This window comes from Balaenoptera borealis (genome assembly GCF_965194805.1).
Source record: "Balaenoptera borealis genome assembly, chromosome: 2".
Lineage (NCBI taxonomy): Eukaryota > Metazoa > Chordata > Mammalia > Artiodactyla > Balaenopteridae > Balaenoptera > Balaenoptera borealis.
The window spans coordinates 7,034,741-7,047,944 of NC_138867.1; the positions used below are offsets into that span (position 1 = coordinate 7,034,741).

The 13,204-nt window shown below is 40.3% G+C and overlaps 1 protein-coding gene across 2 annotated transcripts in view; it reads left to right on the forward strand.

Annotated features, from left to right (window-relative positions):
* ADCY2 (adenylate cyclase 2) overlaps positions 1–13,204 on the forward strand; it is a 433,285-nt gene that overhangs the window by 282,474 nt on the left and 137,607 nt on the right. For both annotated transcript variants that reach the window (XM_082380318.1, XM_082380317.1), the window contains exon 5: positions 10,754–10,902. In XM_082380318.1, the coding sequence (XP_082236444.1) occupies positions 10,754–10,902 (149 nt within the window). The remainder of the gene's footprint in view (positions 1–10,753; positions 10,903–13,204) is intronic.

A 13,204-nucleotide genomic window follows, 5' to 3' on the forward strand; every position in this document is an offset into this window, starting at 1 on the left:
ACAAGGACACAGCTTTTCTTCTAAGTTTTAAAATACGGACATCTATTTTTCACGTCATTAGTAATTTCTTGGTAATCTGAGTTCCAAGTGGCTCTATTTTTCTGGGGGAACCTGTTCTGTTGAAAAACCAAAACATTACTTGATTTCTCACTCTATTTTTGACCTCAGTTATTTTCCATCCTCTTGCTTTTGCTTATCTTGGCCCCATCCGGATGCAGAGATGTCTCACACATTTTGCTGTAGTCCAAAATTTGAAATCACCTTGTCACCTTTAAGCTAACATGATGCTGCTATATTGTTAGATCATTAATGAAATTTGGAGAATAACAGAAGGGAATTCGAGCTCAGAATACAAATCAAATCAAAATTCAATTTCAAGTGGTTGCCAATGTTTACCAACCATTTTCCAACCAGGAGACACTTTGAATGTTCTCTTTTTCCTTGGATGCAGCCTGCTGATATGAAGCTGGGTTCTCCCCTCCCACTAAATGAGTCTTTCACTCTTCTCCTATACCCACAGTATCATTGTCTGCCAGAGAGAAAAACCCAGAGTAATCACTGCGTTATTTTGCAGAGTAGTTAAATTTCCCTTTGTATGAACATCACTGATCCAGATTTTGCCCAGGCCTGGTATTTATGACCAAGAAGGTCATTAGGGCGGAGCTTCAAGATGGCGGAAGAGTAAGACGTGGAGATCACCTTCCTCCCCACAAATACGTCAGAAATACATCTACATGTGGAACAACTCCTGTAGAACACCTACTGAACGCTGGCAGAAGACCCCAGACCTCCCAAAAGGCAAGAAACTCCCCATGTACCTGGGTAGGGCAAAAGAAAAAAGAAATAACTAAGACAAAGAATAGGGACAGGACCTGCACCTCGGGGAGGGAGCTGTGAAGGAGGAAAGGTGTCCACACACTAGGAGCCCCTTCGCAGGCGGAGACTGCGGGTGGCGGAGGGGGAAGCTTCGGAGCCACGGAGGAGAGCGCAGCCACAGGGGTGCAGAGGACAAAGAGGAGAGATTCCTGCACTGAGGATCAGCGCCGAGCAGCACTCACCAGCCCGAGAGGCTTGTCTGCTCCCCCGCCGGGGCGGGCGGGGGCTGGGAGCTGAGGCTCGGGCTTCTGTCGGATCGCAGGGAGAGGACTGGGGCTGGCGGCGTGAACACAGCCTGAAGGGGCTAGTGCGCCACGGCGAGCCGGGAGGGAGTCCGGGAAAAAGTCTGCAGCTGCCGAAGAGGCAAGAGACTTTTTCTTACCTCTTTGTTTCCTGGTGCGCAAGGAGAGGGGATTCAGAGCGCCGCCTAAATGAGCTCCAGAGATGGGCGCGAGCCGTGGCTATCAGCGCGGACCCCAGAGATGGGCATGAGACGCTAAGGCTGCTGCTGCCGCCACCAAGAAGCCTGTGTGCGAGCACAGGTCACTATCCACACCGCCCCTCCCGGGAGCCGGTGCAGCCCGCCACTGCCAGGCTCCCGTGATCCGGGGACAACTTCCCCGGGAGAACGCACGGCGCGCCTCGGGCTGGTGCAACGTCACGCCGGCCTCTGCCGCTGCAGGCTCGCCCCGCCTCCTCCGTACCCCTCCCTCCCCCCGGCCTGAGTGAGCCAGAGCCCCCGAAGCAGCTGCTCCTTTAACCCCGTCCTGTCTGAGTGAAGAACAGACGCCCTCAGGTGACCTACACGCAGAGGCGGGTCCAAATCCAAAGCTGAACCCCGGGAGCTGTGCGAACAAAGAAGAGAAAGGGAAATCTCTCCCAGCAGCCTGAGAAGCAGCAGATTAAAGCTCCACAGTCAACTTGATGTACCCTGCACCTGTGGAATACCTGAATAGACAACTAATCATCCCAAATTGAGGAGGTGGACTTTGGGAGCAACGATATATTTTTTTTTTCTCTTTTTTGAGTGTGTATGTGTATGCTTCTGTGTGTGATTTTGTCTGTATAGCTTTGCATTTACATTATGTCCTAGGGTTCTGTCTGTCCTTTTTTTTGTTTTTGTTTTTGTTTTTTAAGTATAGTTTTTACCACCTGTTATCATTGGGGATTTGTTTTCTGGTTTGGCTGCTCTCTTCTTTCTTTCTTTCCTTTTTTAAAAAATTTTTTTATTACTTACAAAAATTTTTTTTAATAATTATTTTTTATTTTAATAACTTTATTTTACTTTACATTACTTTATTTTATTTTATTTTATCTTCTTCTTTCTTTCTTTTTTTTCTCCCTTTTATTCTGAGCTGTGTGGAGGACAGGCTCTTGGTGCTCCAGCCAGGCATCAGGACTGTGCCTCTGAGGTGGGAGAGCCAAGTTCAGGACACTGGTCCACAAGAGACCTACCAGCTCCACGTAATATCAAACAGTGAAAATCTCCCAGAGATCTCCATCTCAACACCAAGACCCAGCTCCACTCAATGACCAGCAAGCTACAGTGCAGTACACCCTATGCCAAACAGCTAGCAAGACAGGAACACAACCTCATCCATTAGCAGAGAGGCTGCCTAAACCCATAATAAGGCCACAGACACACCAAAACACACCACCAGACGTGGACCTGCCCACCAGAAAGACAAGATTCAGCCTCATCCACCAGAACACAGGCACTAGTCCCCTCCACCAGGAAACGTACACAGCCCACTGAACCAACCTTAGCCACTGGGGACAGACACCAAAAACAACGGGAACTACAAACCTGCAGCCTGCAAAAAGGAGACCCCAAACAGAGTAAGTTAAGCAAAATGAGAAGACGGAGAAACACACAGCAGATGAAGGAGCAAGGCAAAAACCCACCAGACCTAACAAATGAAGAAGAAATAGGCAGTCTACCTGAAAAAGAATTCAGAATGATAGTAAAGATGATCCAAAATCTTGGAAATAGAATGGAGAAAATACAAGAAACGTTTAACAAGGACCTAGAAGAACTAAAGAGCAAACAAACAGTGATGAACAACACAATAAATGAAATTTAAAATTCTCTAGAAGGGATCAATAGCAGAATAACTGAGGTAGAAGAACAGATAAGTGACCTGGAAGATAAAATAGTGGAAATAAGTACTGCAGAGCAGAATAAAGAAAAAAGAATGAAAAGAATTGAGGACAGTCTCAGAGACCTCTGGGACAACATTAAATGCAGCAACATTAGAATTATAGGAGTCCCAGGAGAAGAAGAGAAAAAGACAGGGACTGAGAAAATACTTGAAGAGATTATAGTTGAAAACTTCCCTAATATTGGAAAGGAAATAGTTAATCAAGTCCAGGAAGCACAGAGAGTCTCAAACAGGATAAATCCAAGGAGAAACACGCCAAGACACATATTAATCAAACTATCAAAAATTAAATACAAAGAACAAATATTAAAAGCAGCAAGGGAAAAACAACAAACACACAAGGGAATCCCCATAAGGTTAACAGCTGATCTTTCAGCAAAAACTCTGCAAGCCAGAAGGGAGTGGCAGGACATATTTAAAGTGAAGAAGGAGAAAAACCTACACCCAAGATTACTCTACCCAACAACGATCTCATTCAGATTTGATGGAGAAGTTAAAATGTTTACAAACAAGCAAAAGCTAAGAGAATTCAGCACCACCAAACCAGCTTTACAACAAATGCTAAAGGATCTTCTCTAGTCAGGAAACACAAGAGAAGTAAAAGACCTACAGTAACAAACCCAAAACATTTAAGAAAATGGGAATAGGAACATACATGTTGATAATTACCTTAAATAAAAATGGAGTAAATGCTCCAACCAAAAGACATAGACTGGCTGATTGGGTACAAAAACAAGACCCATATATATGCTGTCTACAAGAGTCCCACCTCAGACCTAGGGACACATACAGACTGAAAGTGAGGGGATGGTAAAAGATATTCCATGCAAATGGAAATCAAAAAAAGCTGGAGTAGCAATTCTTATATCAGACAAAATAAACTTTAAAACAAAGACTATTACAAGAGACAAAGAAGGACACTACATAATGATCAAGGGATCAATCCAAGAAGAAGATATAACAATTGTAAATATTTATGCACCTAGCATAGGAGCACCTCAATACAAAAGGCAAATAATAACAGCCATAAAAGGGGAAATCGACAGTAGCACAATCATAGTAGGGGACTTTAACACCCCACTTTCACCAATGGACAGATCATCCAAAATGAAAATAAATAAGGAAACACAAGCTTTAAATGATACATTAAACAAGATGGACTTGATTGATATTTATAGGACATTCCATCCAAAAACAACAGAATACACATTCTTCTCAAGTGCTCATGGAACATTCTCCAGGTTAGATCATATCTTGGGTCACAAATCAAGCCTTGGTAAATTTAAGAAAACTGAAATCGTATCAAGTATCTTTTCCAACCACAATGCTATGAGACAAGATATCAATTACAGGAAAAAATCTGTAACAAATGCAAACACATGGAGGCTAAACAACACACTACTTAATAACCAAGACATCACTGAAGAAATCAAAGAGGAAATAAAAAAATACCTAGAAACAAATGACAATGAAAACACAACGACCCAAAACCTATGGGATGCAGCAAAAGCAGTTGTAAGAGGGAAGTTTATAGCTATACAAGCCTACCTTAAGAAACAAGAAACATCTCTAATAAACAACCTAACCTTACACCTAAAGCAATTAGACAAAGAATAACAAAAAAACCCCAAAGTTAGCAGAAGGAAAGAAATCATAAAGATCAGATCAGAAATAAATGAAAAAGAAATGAAGGAAACAATAGCAAAGATCAATGAAACTAAAAGTCGGTTCTTTGAGAAGATGAACAAAATTGATAAACCATTAGCCAGACTCATCAAGAAATAAAGGAGAAGACTCAAATCAATAGAATTAGAAATGAAAAAGGAGAAGTAACAAGTGACACTGCAGAAATACAAAGGACCCTGAGAGATTACTACAAGCAGCTATATGCCAATAAAATAGACAACCTGGATGAAATGGACACATTCTTAGAAATGCACAACCTTCCGAGACTGAACCAGGAAGAAATAGAAAATATGAACAGACCAATCACAAGCACTGAAACTGAAACTGTGATTAAAAATCTTCCAACAAACAAAAGCCCAGGACCACGTGGCTTCACAGTCGAATTCTATCAAACATTTAGAGAAGAGCTAACACCTATCCTTCTCAAACTCTTCCAAAATATAGTAGAGGGAGGAACACTCCCAAACTCATTCGATGAGGGCACCATCACCCTGATACCAAAACCAGAGAAAGATGTCACAAAGAAAGAAAACTACAGGCCAATATCTCTGCTGGACATAGATGCAAAAATCCTCAATAAAATACTAGCAAACAGAATCCAACAGCACATTAAAAGGATCATACAACATGATCAAGTGGGGTTTATCTCAGGAATGCAAGAATTCTTCAATATATGCAAATCAATCAATGTGATACACCATATTAACAAATTGAAGGAGAAAAACCATATGATCATCTCAATAGATGCAAAAAAAGCTTTCAACAAAATTTAACACCCATTTATGATAAAAACCTTCCAAAAATTAGGCATAGAGGGGACTTTCCTCAACATAATAAAGGCCATATATGACAAACCCACAGCCAACATCGTCCTCAATGGTGAAAAACTGAAACTTTTCCACTAAGATCAGGAACAAGACAAGGTTGCCCATTCTCACCACTATTATTAAACATAGTTTTGGAATTTTCAGCTACAGCAATCAGAGAAGAAAAAGAAGTAAAAGGAATACAAATTGGAAAAGAAGAAATAAAGCTGTCACTGTTCGCAGATGACATGATACTATACATAGAGAATCCTAAAGTTGCTACCAGAAAACTACTAGAGCTAACCAATGAATTTGGTAAATTAGCAGGATACAAAATTAATGCACAGAAATTTTTGCATTCCTATACACTAATGATGAAAAATATGAAAGTGAAATTAAGAAAACACTCCCATTTACCATAGTAACAAAAAGAATAAGATATCTTGGAATAAACCTACCTAAGGAGACAAAAGACCTGTATGCAGAAAATTATAAGACACTGATGAAAGAAATTAAAGATGATACAAATAGATGGAGAAATATACCATGTTTTTGGATTGGAAGAATCAACATTGTGAAAATGACTCTACTACCCAAAGCAATCTACAGATTCAATGCAATTCCTATCAAACTACCTCTGGTATTTTTCACAGAACTAGAACAAAAAATTTCACAATTTGTATGTAAACACAAAAGACCCCGAATAGCCAAAGCAATCTTGAGAAAGAAAAGCGGAGCTGGAGGAGTTAGGCTCCCTGACTTCAGACTATACTACAAAGCTACAGTAATCAAGACAGTATGGTACTGGCACAAAAACAGAAATATAGATCAATGGAACAGGATAGAAAGCCCAGAGATAAACCCACACACATATGGTCACCTTATCTTTGATAAAGGATGCAAGAATATACAATGGAGAAAAGACAGCCTCTTCAATAAGTGGTGCTGGGAAAACTGGACAGCTACATGTAAAAGAATGAAATTAGAACACTCCCTAACACCATACACAAAAATAGACTCAAAATGGATTAAAGACCTAAATGTAAGGCCAGACACTATCAAACTCTTAGAGGAAAACATAGGCAGAACACTCTATGACATAAATCACAGCAAGATCCTTTTTGACCCACCTCCTAGAGAAATGGAAATAAAAACCAAAATAAACAAATGGGACCTAATGAAACTTCAAAGCTTTTGCACAGCAAAGAAAACCATAAACAAGATGAAAAGTCAACCCTCAGAATGGGAGAAAATATTTGCAAATGAAGCAACTGACAAAGGATTCATCTCCAAAATTTACAAGTAGCTCATGCAGCTCAATATCAAAAAAACAAACAACCCAATCCACAAATGGGCAGAAGACCTAAATAGACATTTCTCCAAAGAAGAAGATATACAGATTGCCAACAAACACATGAAAGAATGCTCAACATCATTAATCATTAGAGAAATGCAAATCAAAACTACAATGAGATATCATCTCACACCAGTCAGAATGGCCATCATCAAAAAATCTACAAACAACAAATGCTGGAGAGGGTGTGGAGAAAAGGGTACTCTCTTGCATTGTTGGTGGGAATGTACAATGATACAGCCACTATGGAGAATAGTATGGAGGTTCCTTTAAAAACTAAAATAGAACTACCATATGACCCAGCAATCCCACTACTGGGCATATACCCTAAGAAAACCATAATTCAAAAAGAGTCATGTACCACAATGTTCATTGCAGCACTATTTACAATAGCCAGGACATGGAAGCAACCTACGTGTCCATCGACAGGTGAATGGGTAAAGAAGGTGTGGCACATATATACAATGGAATATTACTCAGCCATAAAAAGAAACGAAATTGAGTTATTTGTAGTGAGGTGGATGGACCTAGGGTCTGTCATACAGAGTGAAGTAAGTCAGAAAGAGAAAAACAAATACCATATGCTAACACATATATATGGAATCTAAAAAAAAAAAAAATTGTCATGAAGAACCTAGGGGCAAGATAGGAATAAAGACACAGATCTACTAGAGAATGGACTTGAGGATACAGGGAGGGGGAAGGGTAAGCTGGGACAAAGTGAGAGAGTGGCATGGACATATATACACTACCAAACATAGAATAGATAGCTAGTGGGAAGCAGCCACATAGCACAGGGAGATTAACTCGCTGCTTTGTGACCACCTAGAGGGGTGAGATAGGGAGGGTGGGAGGGAGGGAGATGGAAGAGGGAAGAGATATAGGGACATATGTATATGTATAACTGATTCACTTTGTTATAAAGCAGAAATTAACACACCATTGTAAAGCAATTATACTCCAATAAAGATGCTTAAAAAAAAGGGGGGGGTCATTAATCTGATTTTAAATCATAAGCACTGTCTACCCAGGTCTCCACATAAGTAGTACCAACAAAGAACAGAGGCTTTGAAATTAGATTTTTCTTTATTGTGCCCCAGATAAAATGCACAGCAGGTCCTTCATTCATTGAACAAATAACTACAGAGAAAATGCTACTTTCCAGGAACTCCTGCAGGTATTAAGAAATAAAGCAATAGACAAGCCCCCCAGTTCACTGCCCTTCACACCACCAGTCTCTTTCAGTGGAAGGAACCACAAAAGGGGTTATATTGCCAATGTCCACAATAAAATCTAGTCGTATTTCCCCCACCAAAAAAAAATTTGTGGACTTGTCAATCTTTTCCCCTAAGACTGGAATATCTACAGTATCTTTCTGATATTGGTATAGCTATACTGCTTTTTTTTTCATTAAGGTTTTTATAATTTATCTCTTTTTGGTGTATCTTTTTTTATTTCTGATAGTTTTGTATTCTTATATTTAAGATGTGTTTATTGTGAGTAGTTTAGAGTTACATTTTGTCTTTTTTTCAGTCCAATCTGACAGTATTAGTCAGTTAATTGGAATATTTAGTCCATTTACATTTAATATAATTTCTGACACAACAGGCTAATAACTGGCATTTTATGATTTATTTTCTATTTGCCCTACCTGTTTTTAGTTTTCTTTGATTCTTCTTTATTGATTTATTTTGGATTAATCAAGGATTTCTTTCCCATTTTCTCTGTTAACCTGTTAGTCATACAGTTTTTCAAACTTTTTGTTGCTGATGTGGAAATTGCATCCTTTCTTGACTTACTACAGTCTAACATAAATTGCTTTCTTTTGCCACTTCTCACACAATTCTAGGATCTCAGAACATTTTTATTCCATTGACTCCCATTTCATCTTTTGTGTTATTGTCATTGTGCATTTCATTCTGTTATATTTTAGACCACACCAACATTAACCTCATTATTTTGTACAGTTAATATTAATTTATATTTCCCCAGATGTATATATGGACATTTACCTTGTTAGAAAATTTTGATTTCTCCATTTCATTTCTTAATTTAAATGGAAACATCAAGGGGAATTTAACAAAAAAGTAAAAAGTTGATTATTAAATAAAAAGTGTTCTCTTACTTTCCTAAGTACCAATAAAATTCCCTTTGGTGTGTGACAAGTGTTATGAGAAGTGTCAGCTCTCTGCCCTTTATCTAACTGCTTCTTTTTGCCTCTGTTGCAAGGAGGTTGGTAACAATACCAGTCAGATGATGCTGTTGTTTTGATTCAGTTGGTTCACGTGAAGATGGCTCCTGGGAACATGTGGTGCATAGCAGGTGCTCCTCGTCTGTTAGCTCCCCCTTTTTTCCCAGATCTCAGGCACGTGGCTTCCTCCAAATACCAGCCTGTCTTTCTAGCCTCATCTAACAGCTATGCACCGTGGGTGGGCCCCTTCCTGGATCATGAACAGCATGGTATTAGGGACACTGTCCCCTTCATCTTTGCACTTACCATTACTGCTTATGAAGGGGTCTGGCATTTAATGGGCAGTGATGGATGTTTTCTGATTGGGTTAATGAAGGACGGAAGGGATGAACAAACAATCAACACTCAGTTATGCCAGTTCATAGAGAAACGCTCCCTACCATGCACTGACACCTCACACAGGCACACGCTGAGTCTCCTGTTGACGTTGCACCTGTCTTTTCCTGGGTCAGGCTGGGGATGGGCTGTGGTGAGGGTCATTTCATCTTCATCAAGATGCACTCCTGGCCTACCCTCTGCTCCCTTGGTGAAAGTTCCCAACAGCCCCAAAGCGATGTGCACTGTGGGTGGGCCCAGGGCACAGACACCTGGACCAGTGAATCTGTGAGCAAAGCCCAGCTTCCCCACCCCTTCCTCTACTCTCTCACCACTTTGTCCACCAAAAAGAAATTTTTTTAAAGAAAAAAAGAGACAATGTGGAAGAAGGAGAAAATGTGGCATTCAACAAATGTTTGTTTATACACACTGAATGCCACTAGCTAAATCCACAATGCCTGAAGAATATGGTGTTTTCTGTAATAGATTAATGTTTAAAACACTCAAGGATGAATATCAACTTGCAAAGATTGCCATCTATGATACTTTTCCTCAAAAAAAAAAAATTGCATAGTTTCCTTGAAGAGATTGGAAAAGGTGCCACTCTAACTATAATAAATACAGATTATGTGTAATATTGCATGCTATTATGTACCACAAATACTGAATTTAAAGACTAAAAATACAAGAAAATCTCATATGTTATCATTTCTTTGTGTCCCACCTATAGTTTCTCATAGGTGATGTCTTTTTCAGAAGCTAATATTTCTGACTCTGTCTTTATAATAGTTTAGAAGCACTAAAGAGGATTGGATGGTCACCACAGAGGAAATGAAATATTTGAAAATATGTGACTCTTACTTAGGAAATGTGGAATATTGGCTGACTTTCAAAAGTACAATAAAGCTTGTACTTTATATCTCAAATGAACAAGCAGGTGAAAATGAGTGTTTTCTATCTTAGACTGACCACTGGTTTCTGGCATTTTAATATTATTTCTGCTTCACTACTTTAAAATCAAAATAGATAAATAATATCCTCAGGGAAATAACTATGCCTTCCTTTAGTCTCCATACTGAAGAACACATGCTTAGAGCTCAATAAATAATAAAGAATATAATAACACACTCTGACCTTAGAAAATTTTATATTTTTTTCAATATGTATTTCTAGAGTCTGTATTTTAACTTGTAAAGAGTCCTCAAATTAGCCCCACTACAAATCAGTATTGATTTCAGATGGTACTTGGCTGTGACCTTGGTTGTGTGACATCTCTTGGTCTTCCTTCCACACCTGGTTTCAGGAGCGGCTTCTGCTGTCCCTGCTGCCAGCGCACATAGCCATGGAGATGAAAGCCGAGATCATCCAGAGGCTGCAGGGCCCCAAAGCCGGCCAAATGGAAAACACCAACAACTTTCACAACCTGTACGTCAAGCGGCACACCAACGTCAGGTACGCTGCTGCTCTGTTCTCCTTCCGCAGCAAGTCTGGGGAGCCTGTATGCCAGGTGGGGGACATATTTAACTGGGAGCCCATAATCTTACAGTTTCATGTGTCCTTTGGAACTGTTTATCTTTGTGTGTAGAGTAAATATCACTCCACCTACCCATGTGCTGCCTCTTGGGCCTTCACATTAAGATAAGAAAATGGGTTCCTCTACTTATTGCATTTTGTGACCATCAATTACAAAAGGGAGAGAAGTGGACAACGGGGCCCTTATTCTGGGAACTCCTTGGTCAGATCTCACTGTGTCCCTGAAACCCAGGACTCAGTATCAGTAAGATTAAAGAGTCATGGGCTCTAGGCACAAGGACTGGTTCCTCAAGGTGGACTCGGCAAGGGCAGGGCCTTGGGAAGCCAGCACTTTCCAGGGAAGCTGGATGTTCTGCTGTCAACCAGGAATGATGGGTTTCTGGGGTATGGCTGGTACCCAGCATCACAGGGGACCAACATGCACCTTAATTAAATTATAATGAAAGTTACTGCTTTTCCAGGAGTGACACAGCCATCCATGCTTCCCAGGGAGCCATCCCTGGACTCCCAGTAACTGGAAAACTAACATGGGATTGTGGTCAGGAAGGAGGATGGTATAGGACCTCTTCTCCCCTGAGCTCTAGAGAGGAGCTGAGCAGGTCCTCACTTCAGTCTGGAGAGGGTTCTCCCTCCTGTGCTCCCCATGCATCTCCGGCTACAGTGGTGTGGGACCCCTCCAGATGTGGGCGCCCTGGTCCTCACTGTTCTCCATGCCCACTCGTTCCTGATACCACTTCTCTGGGGGCTGTCCTTTCATCCACTCGATTACATTGCAGTGGTGCTTGCTATTCTGGCTGGGTTATCTCCATAAGTAACCTGTGCATGCCTCACTCATTATGTCATTCCTTTAGTTGTCAGGGTTATTCACCCCCCCTCCACCCCATTCAATTGTTTAATAACAACAACCACAAACACAAACTAAAGTGTGTTTAGAATCGTCTAGAATTGTAATAGGGCTGTTTGCCTTCAAGTCCAGACCTTTCCCATTGCATGATGCAGCCTTCTGTCTGGTTACTTCAGGTCAAGGATTTTTGAAGTTTATTAAGAAACAAATTTAACTGTAGCTTAATTTATGCATGTCTAAGACAAATCGCATTTTAACACATGATTTTAGAAAAAGGTATGGCCCAAGCACACAAAGAGCTACTATACAATGAGAAATGCACATTGAAAGGGAGATAACAGAGAAAAAAAGTTGCATATCAAGTAGGAACTAAGGAAAAAACATTGAATAAATGAGGAATCAGGAGTAAATTTTTTTATAGTCCCCACCTTTTTTTTTCTTGGAATAATAGGAAAGAGCTATGTGTGTATATATACATATATATATATGTATGTATATATATGCATATATGTGTGTTTGTATATATATATACATATATATATACACGTATACATATATATATATATATATATATATATATATATATATATATATACACATATATATATATATATACACACACACACACACACACACAGACAGAGAACATTCATACATGTTAAGGAGTAAAACTGGACTTCCTTGGTGGCGCAGTGGTTAAGAATCCTCCTGCCAATGCAGGGGACACAGGTTCGAGCCCTGGTCCGGGAAGATCCCACATGCTGCGGAGCAACTAAGCCCGTGCACCACAACTACTGAGCCTGTGCTCTAGAGCCCACGAGCCACAACTACTGAGCCCGCGCACCACAACTACTGAAGCCCGTGCATCCTAGAGCCCGCATGCCACAATTACTGAGCCCATGCAACTACTGAAGCCCATGCACTCTAGGGCCCACATGCGGCAACTACTGAGCCCACGTGCTGCAATTACTGAAGCCCGCATGCCTAGAGCCCATGCTCTGCAACAAGAGAAGCCACCGCAATGAGAAGCCTGCACACCACAGCAAAGAGTAGCCCCTGCTCACTGCAACTAGAGAAAGCCTGCACACAGCAACGAAGACCCAATGCAGCCAAAATAAAAGGAATAAAATTATTTAAAACACTAGACTGCCTTTAGGTTTTTAAGCATTTTACCTACATAATTAAAGAAAAAACATTTATGGTGTCTGACAAGACATACTATAGTAGAAATTGCTCTTTCCAGCCTTAACTATGAAAATCAGCAATGCCCCTTCCATCTCCAGAAATATTTTTATGTCACTTATTGGTATTCAAATTGTGTAAGGATAAATGTGTCTGTATCTAAATAGGATCACAGACTATCTTTAAGTAGCTGTG